Here is a 15,302-nt window from a genome sequence, read left to right on the forward strand (position 1 = left end):
TGTTGTATCAGAGCCGGGTGGGGTATGTTGTAACATGTATGTATGTATGCATGTATGGGTATGTTGCTTTTGATCGCGAAAGCTAAGCCCTGGCTCGCGTTTGTAGATAGCTAGTCAATACTCGTTCCATTTCGGCACAATGTGTTGGCTTCTTTGCTCTTAACGGGCCACTTTTGCGTCTAGTCTGTTAATGTTTCGTTCGTTTGACGTTCCGATGTTCCGTTCGGATTGCATTGACCTAAGTTTGGCCTAATAAAAGTAAAACCTTTGAGCATATACATTGTATTAACCCCATTTAATGTTGTTGTTATGTTCAAAGCCAGTAGAAAGCACACACCCTGAAACGTGAAATAGTGATACAAATTACCCCACCATGTGATACAACTCACCCAAGTAATGGGGCAAGTTGTATCAAAAACATTGCTCTATTCGGCAGACTGTAGAAGAAAAACTGGTAGAGGTAACGGAAAAGTTACTTGGCACGAAAAAGCAGAAGAATCAAGGAAGGAGATAGTATGGAAATAATGAGTTTATCACAGATAGTTACTAGGTTATGGCCTATGGGTCTCGGAGTAAAAACTGATACAACCCACCCCACTCTCCCCTATCCTAGCCCGGGAGAAGTTCATCGTAAAAAATGCCCAAATCCAGTGAACTGAGCAGTCTGCTCACTGGTTGCTGCGTTACCAAGGATTGACTCAAGGCCCTTGGGTTGACCCATCAACTCGAATCCCATCAAGGCCAATGGTCATATAAGGCGTGAATGACGGCATCGCCAACGATTTAGGCACTGCCCGACGAACGACTGCTGTTTATTGGAAAACAAATGATTGTACATGCGGTTTGAGTACTGCACATTACAGTAAAAAATCAAAGATAGCTATTGATTAAGGTATCATGGTGCGAAAACGCACAATAACAACACAGAACATATTTCAAGCTTGCGACGCATATATAGAATAGCGTATAATGTAATTTAGTAGCTAATTGCTTTTGACAAAACATCTCGATGCTTCTCCTTGATTTAGACAGATATAGCGCAGTTAGGGCGTTGGTGGCTGATAAGCGCGTGCCGGCGGCCGCATTGTTCTTTATGCGTTGGGCTGGGTCTCGTGACTCGTTCAACGTTGTCCACGCCCTGGTTTTGAGAAAAATTAGTTACTGATACGAGTCATACAGTTATCAAAGGCTACACAACAATCTAATAATGTCAGGGTCCCTGGCATTTGATGAATATGGGCGGCCTTTTATCATTGTAAAGGACCAGGAGAGGCAAAAGCGCATTACCGGGACCGATGCAATCAAGGTAAGCTTTTTCTGATTTTCCCTTTTTATTGAGAAGTTCCTTGTCCATGAAATTTGTTTTGATGAATGGACAAAGTACAAAATGACCAGTCTGTCATGCACCATCCTTGAATTAAGATTCAGTTATATGCACGTAGGTGAGGTCAGCTCATCAGCTGTATCAAAATAAATGCCAAATTCATGTCTTTTTCCATAATTGTTCAAGTTAACATGGTTTCAAGTTTCAACCATGATTTATGTTTCTGCCTTTATTGTGGGCAGCAGGGTTTCACTGTCAGAGGCTGTACCAGTGATACTTGATAGCTGTTTGGCCCTGCGAACGGTCAAAAGCTTGCCCCGCCCCGCCGGGTGCTACCCTTACTAGCGCCTAGCTGAGGCTGGGCCTGGTACAGCCTTTTGACAGCTCAGAGTGGCCAACTTTCCTTATGCCTGGTAGATGGGTTGAGCAAAGTAGACATAAACAAATGCAAATTCATGCATGATGTGAAAATGACAGAGCAATGAATCTTCCTCTCAGGTATCCTGAACAACTTAAGTACCGACTTGAATCGTTAAACTAACAACTAGGTATGACGTCCGTTTAGTAGGGCGACAGCCGAACGTCCCTTCCGTAACCCATCAGACAGCTGAGAGCACTGGGTCTGCGCATCGATAAGGGTCATTTCATGCTTTTATCCATCGTGACACTGAGTTGTGTGATTGTGCCTTGTTCCCGGCTGTGAGAGACGCGAATTAATATTTGAGAATATTTTTCGCTACATTTTGTTCTTTTGGCATTCAGCTTTCACTGGGAAACGAAAAAACATGCCTATGATTTCAAGAATGTCCTGAACAGCTTGTTGAATGAAAAATTAATACGTTTTTACAACAACTCAATTTTTGAAAAAGGCAAACAATTTCGATAAAAAACACATTTTAGAAATCAGCTCACCTTCAGCTTTCGAATGGTATGTTTCGTTTCTTTTGTGGATGAAATGACTTTCCGACGAACCGTGAGGTAGTATTCCTCAGGTTGATGGTTTTCCAACATAAATGCCACTCTCCCTTTCAGAGTCACATCCTGGCGGCGCGCACCATCGCCAGTACGCTGCGCACCTCGCTGGGCCCCAAGGGGCTCGACAAGCTGATGATGTCACCTGACAGTGATGTCACCATCACCAACGACGGCGCCACCATCCTGAAGATGATGGACGTGGACCACGAGATTGCCAAGTTGATGGTGCAGCTCAGCCAGAGCCAGGATGATGAGATCGGCGATGGCACCACCGGTGTGGTCGGTGAGTTTAGCGGCGCGGGGATGTCCACTGAGATGTGGTATTGTTCGGGTGGAGATATTGCCATTCTTTGCGCAGTTATTTTGCAGGAAGGTTAATTGAATGTGAGTCTGTAGCTGTGCCTTGTGTTCCCAGCACGATGAGGTGTGTGCATGAGATTTTGTGGAGGATTCTTCATCACTGAGTGAAAGATCAGAATAGCTTTTCAAAGCGGGGTTTCTATATAACGCTCTGGAACGTCCCATTGTTGATTTCTCTATCGGGAGTCGGTACAGCGTAAAGCCGAAGTTTTGCGTGTTCGTATAATCCCAGATTGTCAGTCTCATTCACTAACTTCCGACTGCAGCCGTGGAACGCAGAACATCGACGTTAATATATTAATCGAGCGCCGGAGCGCTTCGACGTAAGGCTGTCACCACCGGGAATCTGATGCTTGAACAACTTACAGGAAAGACTGGCTAGTTATGCATATAAAGCTGGTTTTATTTAAGGCCTGGCTACACTATGCGTTTTCTTCGTGCGTTTTTTGCGTGTTTGCATGTTTTGCGTGATATCGTTCTAGAAAAAAGAACGATATTACGTTTTTGTGATGTTTTTCACCTTAATTTTTTAGTTACATAAGAGTTATATTAGCTTTTGTATATAACCAAGGTAAAAATTATATTGTTTATAACTTTTTTCCTAGAACGATATTACGCAAAACACGCAAACCTGCAAAAACGCACGCAGAAAACGCATAGTGTAGCCAGGCCTTTACTTCACTGTAGTCAGCCATTCTTTTCCCTCTGCAGTCTTGTTATTTGTTCATACTCGCGAGCGATCATCGTCCCGTCAGTTCAAGTTACCCCCCCCCCCTCTCCCCAGTGTTGGCCGGCGCGCTGCTCGAGCAGGCCGAGATCCTGCTGGACAAGGGCATCCACCCGATCCGTGTGGCGGACGGGTTCGAGATGGCGGCCCAGTTTGCCAGCCAGCACCTGGAGACGATCGCCGACAGCTTCCCCGTAGACCCGGCCAACACCGAGCCACTCGTCAAGGTGGCCATGACCACGCTAGGATCGAAAATGTGAGCCGATCAGGTGGACGGAGGGGGGGGGGGGAGGATGAGAAGGGAAAGGCAAAGGGCCTGATCCGAGACTGATTAGGGTCTTTCGGCTTAGTAATTAGAGCGTTTCGACGCTACACCACGAGTAACTTGGACGCTAATTTTGCATGATCGACTAGGAATATGTCGTAGCTGTGATAATGTAGGTTTCAGGGGACACCTGCCCTTATGGCTGTGACGCTCCCCTGCACAACCGGCCGATGCCCCGCCCTCCACTGCGCCCTCCCCCACCGGCCACCACTCGTTCCACATGACCGCTAACACCCCGTGTCCGCGGATAGAGCGTGAACCGGTGCCACCGTCAGATGTCCGAAATCGCCTCTCTTCCTCATCCAGCCCCTCCTCTCCTCTCCCCCAATGTGACGCCCCGTGTCTGCCGGTACAGTGTGAACCGGTGCCACCGTCAGATGGCCGAGATTGCCGTCAACGCCGTCATGACGGTGGCCGACCTCAAGTCCAAGGACGTCAACTTCGAGCTCATCAAGGTGGAGGGCAAGGAGGGCGGCAAGCTCGAGGACACGATGCTCGTCAAGGGTGTGGTCGTCGACAAGGACTTCTCGCACCCGCAGATGCCCAAGGTACGGACAGTGATATTTGTGCTTTTTTTTAGTCTAGTGAGGTGAAGTTTGAACACAATAGGAGCTCGTATTCTTATTTTTCGTGTCATTGACTAAACAGGTTTTTAGTTGTTGATAATTGCTTTCACCAGCCATTAGCTTGATAGCTGCTAGCTTTGTCCAATAAGCCTAAAAGTTTATTTTTTAATTATTATGTGCCTTGTGAGCATTTTCTAAACAGAACGTATTTTGTTAAGCAGAATGTGAATCAAACGTCACTTTGTTCGGATCCAAGCAACTAATTGTATCTCATTTTACAGGAACTTAGGGATGTTAAAATTGCCATTCTTACCTGCCCGTTCGAGCCACCCAAGCCCAAGACCAAGCATAAGCTGGACGTCACCTCTGTCGAGGACTACAAGGAGCTCAGGAAGTACGAACACGAAAAGTTCGACGAGATGGTCCGACAGGTACGGTTGCGTATGGCTGCTCAAGTGTACTCACTGCTCGGTGTGTGGTATACGTCGTCCCTTATGCTGGTTCTTTATTTTGTTTTTAATCGTTATTGAATGCACACGAGCTGGATTGATACACGACACGACACTGGAGCGACACGAGCACATTTGATGATCTCCACTGTGCTTCCAGGCACTAGTTTGCTGAGATCGGGGTCATCTTTTTTTTTGGGGGGGGGGGTCTTTTTCCCGATTACGTTATAAAACGAGCGCATATCACATATCACGATAGTTGCTTTATCTTTCGTGCCGATCTCTATCATCCGGTCTCCCCAGCTTTCCCCTGGGTCTGTGACCAACGTCTTGTACATGGCTCAGCAGACTCAGTGCAGTGACTCACGGTTCTGTGCTGACCCCACCGTCCCCCGTTTCTCAGGTGAAGGACGCCGGCGCCACGCTCGCCATCTGCCAGTGGGGATTCGATGACGAGGCGAACCACCTGCTGCTGCAGCGCCAGCTGCCGGCCGTCCGCTGGGTGGGCGGCCCCGAGATCGAGCTGATCGCCATCGCCACCGGCGGCCGCATCGTGCCGCGCTTCCAGGAGCTCTCGGCTGACAAGCTGGGCCGCGCCGGCCTGGTGCGCGAACTGAGCTTCGGCACCACGCGCGACCACATGCTGGTCATCGAGGAGTGCTCCAACAGCCGGGCCGTCACCATCTTCATCCGCGGCGGCAACAAGATGGTCATCGAGGAGGCTAAGCGTTCGCTGCACGACGCGCTCTGCGTGGTGCGCAACCTGGTGCGCGACGACCGGATCGTGTACGGAGGCGGCGCCGCCGAGATCTCGTGCGCGCTGGCCGTGTCGCAGCAGGCGGATCAGGTGGGTGCAGGCGCAGTGGAGTGTGGGGGTGGGGGACGGGGTATTTAACCGAGTGATGGGTGGGTAGAGTGTGTTAATTGGGACATTGCAGAATATGCAGTGGGAGGGAACGTAAACGAAGGCGTTGGTGAAGAACCTTCCCATGAAAACAAAAGTTGAAATATTTGCAGTTGATGTCAGTCCATGACGAAGGAAATGTACTTTTTCTGTCTGGTGAAGCCAGGTCTAGTCTCTACTATGTAGTTGGTCATCAAATCTGCTATGATGTCCGAGCTGCTCTGACATTTCCCGCCGGTCGCTCTCACGACCCCGTTTCGTCGCCAGATTTCGACACTGGAGCAGTACGCGTTCCGCGGGTTCGCCGATGCTTTGGAGGTGATTCCTATGGCGCTGGCCGAGAATTCTGGTCTGTCGGCCATCCACACCCTCACCGAGGTGAAAACGAGGCAGCTCAAGGAGAAAAACCCGGCGCTCGGTATCGACTGTCAGGACAAGGGCACCTGCGGTGAGTAGAGTCGGACGGACGCCCGGGAAGGTGCCGGGTGGTATGTGCTAGGAGGCGAGCTGCGAGATAGGTGTCGCTCTAGACGGGAATGAGTCAAAGAGAACGGGTGTTGTTAACCGGATGTTGTACAAAATGAATGTCGTGGGGAGCAATAGTTTACTGGTTTTACTTCGTGCAAGCAGGGAGATGACGTTGCATCAATCTCACCCAGTGCTAAATATTCCGTGTTATTTGCTGTTTTATGGAATGAATGGTTTAAGGAGGTTAACAGTACCTACCATGAATATATGACTCATAATGAATCCATGAATCCGGCTATGATCTATTTAAGCCATTTACCACATGCCGAGATATCCCTTTAACATTAGCACGTGCATTTGGGAAATGGCTTCGGCCCGCCTCGGCTAATGTTGAAGGTATTTGGGAAACGATTCGGCCCTAGGGCTTTTTGATTTTCCCAGACAAAGTTTTACTGAATATTCTGAGCGGAAGAACCAATTTCAAAGAAGATATTTACGGATAGTTTGTTCACTAACAGCAACAGCAAAAGTAAGTGACTGCGTGTTTACATACTTTTGCTGTCAACGTAATTCAACTAAACAAGGTTATCGTTCCAATGCCAATGTATTTATTGCTGCAGAACATGGTCGGAATAATCATTATTTCTACATAATGCACGCAAAAAACGAACAATTTAAATGCGTGAAGCATCTTAACGTGCCACAATGAAACATTTGATATTGTTCCAGCTGGGATCCAAGACGCGTTTGATTCAGCGTTTCACTCAATTTTTAGTTTTCCTCACGGTTTCCTCACTCCTGCTGGACTCCATATCTTTATTCTAACTTCTGGCGTTTCACCATCTTCATCCTCAGCTTTTTCAAACCCTAAATAAGGGGAAGTAGGAATTTGATCTTTCATCACATGCTCAACGCAGCTTATAATGAAAAACACAAACAAATAATCACGGTGACTATAAATATGAACATAGTATTAATATAATATTAACACAATATTAAGATTAAAGTGTAAAATATCAAATGAATATGATATTAACTGTTGCGCCGGTACGGCATGTGGTAAATCTCTTCCCAACCTTGGGCTGTGAAAATGCAGTTTTATTCACCTCGGTTTTTTGCTACGGACCTCGTGCCTACCGGCACTCGGTCCTCCGCACAAAAACCTCGGTGAATAAAACGCATTTTCCCAGCCCCGGTCGGGAATATATAAACCAACACAAAGACCTGCAGTTCCATACCTCAATTACTTCTAATTGGCTTGGTTTAAATGCACATTCAGATATAATTTCTTACTGACACGGATGTCTGAGCTCCATGGTCCGTTCTTGTCCGTTGTGACCGCCATTCTGGCCATTCGACGTTTCACCTTCGTCTGAATGCATGTGAAAGCGAGCCTACGCTGCAGGCTGCCGATTGCAGAATGCTTGTGGCGACTCTCACTCTCCATAACGACATTGACAAATGACTATTGTGTGGCACGCACTAATTCAACTTTCTCATGTTTCAGATATGAAGGAGCAGAACGTCATCGAGACGCTTCACAGCAAGAAGCAGCAGATCATGCTGGCCACGCAGCTGGTGAAGATGATACTCAAGATCGACGACGTGCGCTCGCCGGCCGAGAGCATGTGAGCCCCGGCGCGCGCCCCTTCCGCGCCGCGCCGCGTCCCACCTCCGTTCCGTTCGCAAGTCATGACGTGATTGTCTTTTGATGCTGTGTAATGTCCACGCGTCTCATTAACACTTCGGTCAATAACCATCGAAGCTAGCTGAATAAATTTATTCACACAATCATAGCGCGTTATCAAATGAATCAAATCAATCATGGCGGACTATCAAACCTAGCACAGCACGGTGACCCCAGCGTCATCTCGACAATCGTTCGTTAGGTGCATGCGACGCGACACGGACACAATCCGGGCGGCTGGGCCGCTAGTTTCTCGACAGATGCCGCCACTTTTCGGTGACCTCCATCTTCCTGCTCGGCTCGTTGTAGTTAGTCACTGTGATGCTCGAGTCCGAAATACCGTCCAGCGCGTCGGCCGCCGACGCCGCGGCCGCGCGGCTGCGAGCCTCGACGAGCACAGCTCTGCGCGGGCCCTGGCGCTCGGCGCAGACCTTGACGCGCGGCCGGCGCTGCGTCTTTGAGGTGACGCACTCGGCGTTCCTCTGCCAGGCCTGCGGCGGTAGCGGCGCCACACACGACAGGTGGCGCGTCTGGGTGGCGCGGCAGGCGGGCGGCGCGCGCGAGCGGGTCCGCCGGCGACAGCCGCGCGCCGCGCCGCCACCCCCTGCGCCGCCGGCCCGCGGGGAGCCGCGCCGGGTCTCGCTCTGCGAGCGGCGGATGCGCGCCGGCGGCAGCGTCGAGTCGCTGCTGTCCACCCGCCGCCGGCAGATGGTGGTCGTCTTGGTGGGCGCGCACTCGGACGGTGTTGGCGTGTCGCCCAGACCGCCGTCCTGGCGACGGAGGGGTGCGCGGATCAGCGATGGAGGGTCAGAGGAGCCCACCCCTCCTTCCGCGTGATTACGATGAAGGGTGGGCGAATTATTCGATAGATGGTCATCGTAATGAATGTCTACTGTTTGATTTATTGCATGAACAGTAGCGAGGAAACAATATGGCGCGAGAAAATGGTCATTATTGTGTCAGCATTAGAGCTGCCGGATTTCGTGGTATTGCAAGTTGCAACTTTAGGTAGGCACGCCATTTTTGAAGAGCACTGTGAATTGTGGAATCTACGTAGCAGCTGCACCGTTTAGGGCGTTAGTAGTACAAAGTATTCGTTGCACGGCTTTAGATGCGGGTTTCTCCGGAAAATTAATTTGTCAGCCTCAAAGGCGGGCCTTGCGCGAGATTTTCGAAGCAAGGTCATCTTTATTGAGCCGGCCACGAGTCAGGGTTTGAACATGTGCTTCCAGACCCGTGCCAGACTCAAATCGAGTCCAGCCCGGTCATAGGGCGTCAATTCGGCACCACTTCAGGTCACGCCGGGTGGTGCGGCTAACGATCAGCTCTCGTTTTCGTGCCCGGACAATGCACGACGGCGGTGACAGAGGGTGCTGGTCATTCACCGCCAAGGTCGACCGAGCACGGGGCGCGTGGCCACTCGGGAAATACAACACGACGACTATGGAGTGACGATGCAGCCAGACCGGGCTCTGCTCTCATTGGTGGTTGAAGTAGCAACACAAAAGGCCTGTGGTGGCATGCATTATTGTGATGCAAGGCCAAAGATTGAACCTTTTATCCTCTGCGTGGTATTGTGATTCTTCGAGGGAAGGCAATGGGCATTTTTTCCAGCAAGCAGATTGAATGAAAACAGTAGCTGATATATGTACATTCTACTGAGGAAGCGGGGCGCTGCTCGCAGCCTGTGACGCTCCCTACCTTCATAACGCTCATGCCACGAAGTACTGCTTGCCGATATTTGGTCTCTGCGAGGTGTTTCTGCTCCATGAGCTGCTGCTCGCGCCGCTTAGCCAGTTCCAGCTCGCACTCCAGCTGGGGGTAGCAAGGTCGTACAGGTCACTGACTTGCCCTTACGAAAGCTAGCAATAATAGAGTTGACAAAAATGAGTGACCCTCTGTCTCTCTACCCAACATTGCCAACGATAGCCTGGGAAGTAGAAACTAGAAAATAGAAGTCAATGCGAATACCATGTTTTAATTGCTGCTTAACGAAAAGGCATCAATAGCTCAGACTGCGAAGGTACCGAAAATGCGACTGATTCATCAAATAACAGCTCGTAATGGGCATATAAAATTGTTTAGTCACTTGACTCTCATTACCTACTCAAAAATCGTGTTCCGTTTTCGGTTTACTAACTGATTGACAGAATTTTCCCGTCATGCCCGACGTCTCAAATAGTCCAAATCATCGTACACCGCCGCGCTGTGTCAATCTGGGGTGTGCCTCTATCAGCCGCTGGCGGGCCGCCGCCCCAGCGGGACGACCTCTCACCTGCTCAATGCGCCGGTACCGCTGCCGCTCGGCCTGCCGCTTACAGCGACACACCTTGCCCGGGCACGGCGGGCCCGTGTGGTACTTTCGGCACTCCTGGGCGCGCGCGTCCCTCTCCAGCGCCTTGGTCAGCTGCGCTGTCAGCTTTCGCTCGTAGACTTTAGTGCCGATCTCCTCAGTTCTCTGTCGGTACGTGGGTGTGACGGTGTGACAAAGAAGATCATTTCGTAAGTGCTGCTGCCGGTGGTGCGGCGAGCGTCCCCGCTGAAGGCAGGGTCGGCTCTTACTTCAGATCAGAAGCGCAAGTCACTATTGGTTATCGACATTCTACACTTCAAAAGCATTACGTCAACCCGCGAATGCACAGCCGCTTCCAGCGTGGAATTGGCGAGAGAGGCCACGCGATAGATATTCCACGCGATTGCTAAAGTTGTATTATTTGTCGGCATTGCGACAGGATGGATCGGCTCAAAAGTCAGGAATTCGAAAGTTTCCTGCGATAAGGAAGAAGTGGTCATTGTAAACTAGGCATTTAGGCAATCTGTAGAAATCTTGAAGGACTTTTGAAGCTGGACCGCTTTGTTTGGCCAGTGAATGGCGCGCTGATGGCGCCCGTTTCGCCGGAGCACTCTGACCCACCGTGTATTCGATGTCGATACAGTCGCTGTCGCCGCCCGCCTGGCCGTCCGGCTCGTCCGGCTGCTCTCCGTTCTTGCCGGCCCGCGCCTGGCGCGCGGCGCGGTGCCACGCGCTAAAGCAGCGCCGCAGCAGGCACCGCAGTCGGCGCTGATACAGGGCCGCTGCCATCTTCTCGACAATCTTGCGGTTCTTTTCGTATGCCATCTGGTAGTACCTGTATAGTAAGGAGTTGGGGCTTATAAGTTATTCTTCCTTCCAAAATGGGGTCGTCTGGTGAAGGTACTGTTGGTGTAATGAATTCTATCGGTGCTACGCTAGCGTGTTAATCCACTCTCATTTATTACAAGGAAGTGTTAGATGGTTGACGAACTCTGACATTGGAGTGATCAACTTGTTTATCCTTTCCGCCAGTGGTTGAGCTGTTTTCCGTCAGATTTTGTTCACATTCCCTCGACTCAGCAACCGCCCAGAATTCCGTCAACTGGCACTATTCATCTGACCTCACCTGGCTACGGTCTGTTGTTCGCGAGCCTCAGACAGGCTCTCGGCGTATTTCAGGGTGTACTTCCTCTCGATCAGACAAAGCACCTCGGCAAACTCCCTGAGCAGCTTCTGTTTGAGCGCTATTAGCTGCTTCTGCAAACAGCCGACGCTATTGTGAACGCCACCGATTCGTCATCATACTGGACCGGACCTATTCTCTAACCGGGCGCTGGGAGATCGGCACTCTTTCGATGCATGCAGTCTGCATGATGAGACGACCCAATAGTCAGAACACCTGCTGTGATCACATCTTGCAGTTTTCGCTGCTGCAGACGACCGTGCAAGCTGCATACTAACTAGGACTTTCGGGTCACGATTCCTATGTACAAAACGTTCTGCAGAGTGCAGGGTATTGTGTCACCCCGTCTGACCGCTGCTCGTCCCTACCGGTGGTTGGGCCGAGCGTGCAAGACATCTCCGATCTGCCCTCTCCCGCTCGCATCCCCACCCAGCTTCTTCATTGCTGCGCCGCCCGGTCACTGACCCGACCCGTCCCGCTCCCTTCCTCTCCGGCTCCCTCTCCCTGTCCTCGTCCCTCTCCGTCCCCCGGCGCGGCGCCTCAGTGTGCAGTGTTATGATACCGGGCCACCGACCCGACCTATTCCTCTCCCTGTCCCCTCCTCATGCTGCCCCACTGTGCAGTGTTGTGATACGGGGCCACTGACCAGACACTCTTGTTTGAGGCCGTCCGACACGGTGGTCAGGTAGGGCACCGTCTCCTTGAAGTCGGGGTCGTCGGCGGTCACTCCGTCGGCCGCCTGACGCACCGCCTCCGCTGCGGCCCCGACACGGCATCCCGGTCAGTCGGCCCCGATCCGTGGCACACACCCATATTGGGCGAGGGAGAAAGCTGGCTCACGGTAATGCAACGACACACCCGTACGGGAAGGGTCACAGCGATATAAAGTACGCGGGGTTACTGTTCCTCGGCCATAAAAGTATCGTAAATTACGTAGAGTCTCGCAGCGTGTCATGGTACGTTCGGCGTGCCGTGCGAGGTTGCGGGCGCTGACCTGAGCATCCGTCGCCGACCTGGTCCAGGTCGACGTCAGCCGAGCTGCTGGAGCCGGCCTGGGGCAGTCGGCCGTCGGCCGCCGCCGGGAACGACCTGCTGCGGGAGAGGGGCGCCGGCGGCGGCGGCTGGCTGCGCCCCGAGGAGGCCACCGCCGCCGGCTGGCCGCCACTCGAGGCCACGCGCGCCGCCGCATTGGCCAGCGCCGCGCGCGGCAGACTGCCGCTGCCGCTGCCACTGCCCCGCTGCAACTGCTTCTGCTGCCGCGGGCTCTGGTGGCCAGAGCAGGAGCCTGCAGCCGGACATACCAAAGTCAGACACAGACTGACTCTTACAATCTGCCGTGGGACTTCTCAGTGTCCTACTTGTGCTGAAACGGGCTCCGTGTCAACAACATATGGCTTTCCTACACATTTGCAAGACGGATATTTGGAGCGCTCTCTCAGGGGACATACAGAGTTTGATAATTTTCCTGACCACTGATACGAAATTCGAGTGAAGCAGACATAGCTCGTTATAAGGCCGTTTCTTCTCTGAGCTGAAATGCTGGTTCTGATCAGGCGCTCGTGATATAGTGCAGCCGTCCTCATTTTCCAGGCTCGCCATGATTGACGGCGTTTTTCGTCTCACTCCGCTCCGCAAGAGAAACTAACGGCTGTTTGAACCGAGGTTGGTAAAAAACAACCCGAACTCATACCTTAATAGCACCATGGGCTCCGCCTGCTGGGTCAGTGCCACAAAAACGGCTGACGACCCGGGCCAGGATGCACGCTTTGGATGGACGGCTCAGTGGGTAACGGAGCGGATGCCGGCATTCGTTTCCCGCTCAGCAATCAAACTGAGTTCTGGTAATCCTCAGCTTTTTAAACTGAGTTCTGGTAATCCTCAGCTTTTTGCATGTACCGTGCCAGTGAGAGGTGTTGGGGATTTTCGACGAGAACGCAAAAACAGTGACAAAACCAGTGGCGACTGGCTGTCTTCGAGAACCGATACCTTACGAGTCACACTGGCTTTGGACACTAGAAACTTCTCGATTCGTGATATGCATCTTCTATTTTGCAGTCTGAAGTCGGTTCATAAATAAAGATTTATTAACCCTTTTTTAAAACTCCATTGTGAGAATTGGATAAACAGCGATACATGATATTTGCGTAGGCTTGACGCCGTTCCGGCGGAAACGGGACACATTTCTCGGATATTGTCAACTTTTAGTAGCACACCTGTCTGCCTCCTCTGACCCGAGTTGTTGGCGAGCCATGATTGCATATTCCTGCATAGCGGCAAATAGATGTAAGAGCACTGGTATGACGAGGTTTTATACCAATAAAAACAAACATTAGATACTGTCAACCGTTATACCTGAAAGCCATTAAATTTTCATTTGAAGCTTTCAAATCTTTTATTTATCACCTTTAGTGGAGTGGGGTATGCGGACTATGATAGGGTTGTGACATGTAAATGAAGGGGATACATTTGAACTCGCATTTGCTGAAGTTAAACTTGGACTTGGCTCACGACGATCGATGCCGATTAGTGCGATAAGACTTACTTTGTAGGTTATTTTACGCCTATATGTCTGGCTTGTGAGTCTCATGAAATAATATGCTGGTGGGATCTTTCATTATGCTACTTGCTAATGCGACAGCCGTATTCTGGATTGATATTTCAAATGCTCATGGTGACTACTATGATAAATGTTTGGCAACAACTAAATGTTTATAATTATAACTAAATGTTTGTATAACATTATGTTATAGTTCATTTAGTTACAACATTTATAACTAAATGTTTGACAACAACAGATACCGTCTGCTTTCTGAAATCGTTGCAAAATGAAAGTGTAACCCATCAGTGCATCAACAGCTTTTGCCGTTCAGAAGGTGCCCTTTTAGCTTCAAGCGGGAAAAGACATCCGTTAACATATCGATACCCATGTCTCTATTAGCCAGCCCTTCCTATAAGTTTATAAGAACCTCATGGAATGTCTCATACCCGACTGGTGAATTCTTTCCGCCAATTCATCGAGGACAGGACAGCCAGTTTTGGATAGTGTTGTCTTCACTCCCTTGGGTCGGCACCACGACGGTAGGCTGCATGGTAATTCATCAGAAGAAGACCCTCCTGGGTTTGCCATCCATGAGCTTGAAGTCTTTTCTGTAAATACCGGAAGGAAAAGCTGCTTACTAAACGTGCATTGATGGTGTTACAATGTAAGCGGTGTGCCTTCAACCATATATAAAAATGAATGGATAACGACATTAAATCGAAATATTTTACAAAAAAAGGTCAAGAAAGGTGAACAGATATGTGAATCTTTGATAGACCGATCTTGTCCTCGTGCTGACCTGATGCAGATATTTGTTATAGAATTGTCAGATATTTAATAACGATACGAAATTTTATGTCGAGGCACTGCACACAAGGTGGACTGGACACAATATAAGATTTATTTTGTGAAGACGCATGTGATCGGCGCCTGAAGCTTTAAACAAAGTAGGATGTTCTTACCTCGACTTTTGATCGATAACCGGCTGAGCTCCTATATCTCCAATGCTTCATTCCCTTTTTAATCCCTTGCAGACCCCAACGCATCCCATAAGTATGTCGTCAAGTATTGATGTGATTTTTTTTAAATGTAATTACTTGGTATAATTCTAAACAATTAAAATAGATCTGTGGTAAACAAGAGCTGTATTGCAATTGTAAATCGTCGCTTCAAAAGGTGTGCCATGTTTATGCAGCTTTGATTTGCAATGGCTGTCTATGGAAAAAGCACGTGATAGACGGGCTGCGGTACTTCATTTCATTTTGGCTCTAAACATGCATGTTGGCATGTGATAGCCTTGGGTATATATATGGCGGTTTTTTAGTGTTTGAAAATATCACGAGCGGAGTGCACTTTCTCGATTCGTCTCTTCCAGGCAAACGTTATTACGGTCAATATAAGCCCCTAAAGCCAACCGTCCTTCACCCAGCCCAAGGCCATCCACTGCAGGCGTCCATTCTATCAGTAGCCCATCTGCAGCATCTTAGCGGTGATCAGATTCT

The 15,302-nt window shown here is 50.1% G+C and overlaps 2 protein-coding genes across 2 annotated transcripts; one reads left to right on the forward strand and one right to left on the reverse strand.

Moving 5' to 3' along the window:
- The first annotated feature begins 834 nt into the window (after positions 1–834).
- On the forward strand, positions 835–7,892 carry LOC122387803 (T-complex protein 1 subunit epsilon-like). The gene is made up of 8 exons (XM_043378295.1): positions 835–1,306; positions 2,357–2,582; positions 3,444–3,642; positions 4,067–4,259; positions 4,559–4,708; positions 5,130–5,573; positions 5,898–6,078; positions 7,606–7,892. Exons 1-8 carry the CDS (start codon positions 1,208–1,210, stop codon positions 7,728–7,730), a joined length of 1,617 nt encoding a protein of 538 aa, XP_043234230.1. The 5' UTR covers positions 835–1,207; the 3' UTR covers positions 7,731–7,892.
- Positions 7,863–15,006, reverse strand: LOC122387802. Its single transcript, XM_043378293.1, has 9 exons — positions 14,763–15,006; positions 14,247–14,408; positions 12,256–12,546; positions 11,908–12,017; positions 11,205–11,335; positions 10,700–10,913; positions 10,061–10,243; positions 9,487–9,600; positions 7,863–8,555 (listed from the first exon to the last, which is right to left on the reverse strand). The coding sequence occupies exons 2-9, from the start codon at positions 14,386–14,388 to the stop codon at positions 8,031–8,033; spliced, it is 1,710 nt and encodes a 569-aa protein (XP_043234228.1). The 5' UTR covers positions 14,389–14,408; positions 14,763–15,006; the 3' UTR covers positions 7,863–8,030.
- Positions 15,007–15,302: the final 296 nt, after the last annotated feature.

The sequence above is a fragment of the Amphibalanus amphitrite genome, unplaced genomic scaffold, assembly GCF_019059575.1.
Source record: "Amphibalanus amphitrite isolate SeventyFive unplaced genomic scaffold, NRLGWU_Aamphi_draft 000299F_arrow, whole genome shotgun sequence".
In the NCBI taxonomy this organism is placed as follows: domain Eukaryota; kingdom Metazoa; phylum Arthropoda; class Thecostraca; order Balanomorpha; family Balanidae; genus Amphibalanus; species Amphibalanus amphitrite.

What these genes read in the sequence shown, in the direction of transcription:
- LOC122387803 (XM_043378295.1), top strand. Translation starts at nt 1,208, where the DNA reads ATGTCAGGGTCCCTGGCATTTGATGAATATGGGCGGCCTTTTATCATT. An exon ending in ACCACGCTAGGATCGAAAAT is followed by an intron (nt 3,643 to 4,066) that starts GTGAGCCGATCA and finishes CTGCCGGTACAG; the next exon opens with TGTGAACCGGTGCCACCGTC. An exon ending in CGCACCCGCAGATGCCCAAG is followed by an intron (nt 4,260 to 4,558) that starts GTACGGACAGTG and finishes CTCATTTTACAG; the next exon opens with GAACTTAGGGATGTTAAAAT.
- LOC122387802 (XM_043378293.1), bottom strand. Translation starts at nt 14,388, where the DNA reads ATGGCAAACCCAGGAGGGTCTTCTTCTGATGAATTACCATGCAGCCTA. An exon ending in GCCTCAAACAAGAGTGTCTG is followed by an intron (nt 11,336 to 11,907) that starts GTCAGTGGCCCC and finishes GGCTGTTTGCAG; the next exon opens with AAGCAGCTAATAGCGCTCAA. An exon ending in GTGGCATGAGCGTTATGAAG is followed by an intron (nt 8,556 to 9,486) that starts GTAGGGAGCGTC and finishes CTCCGTCGCCAG; the next exon opens with GACGGCGGTCTGGGCGACAC.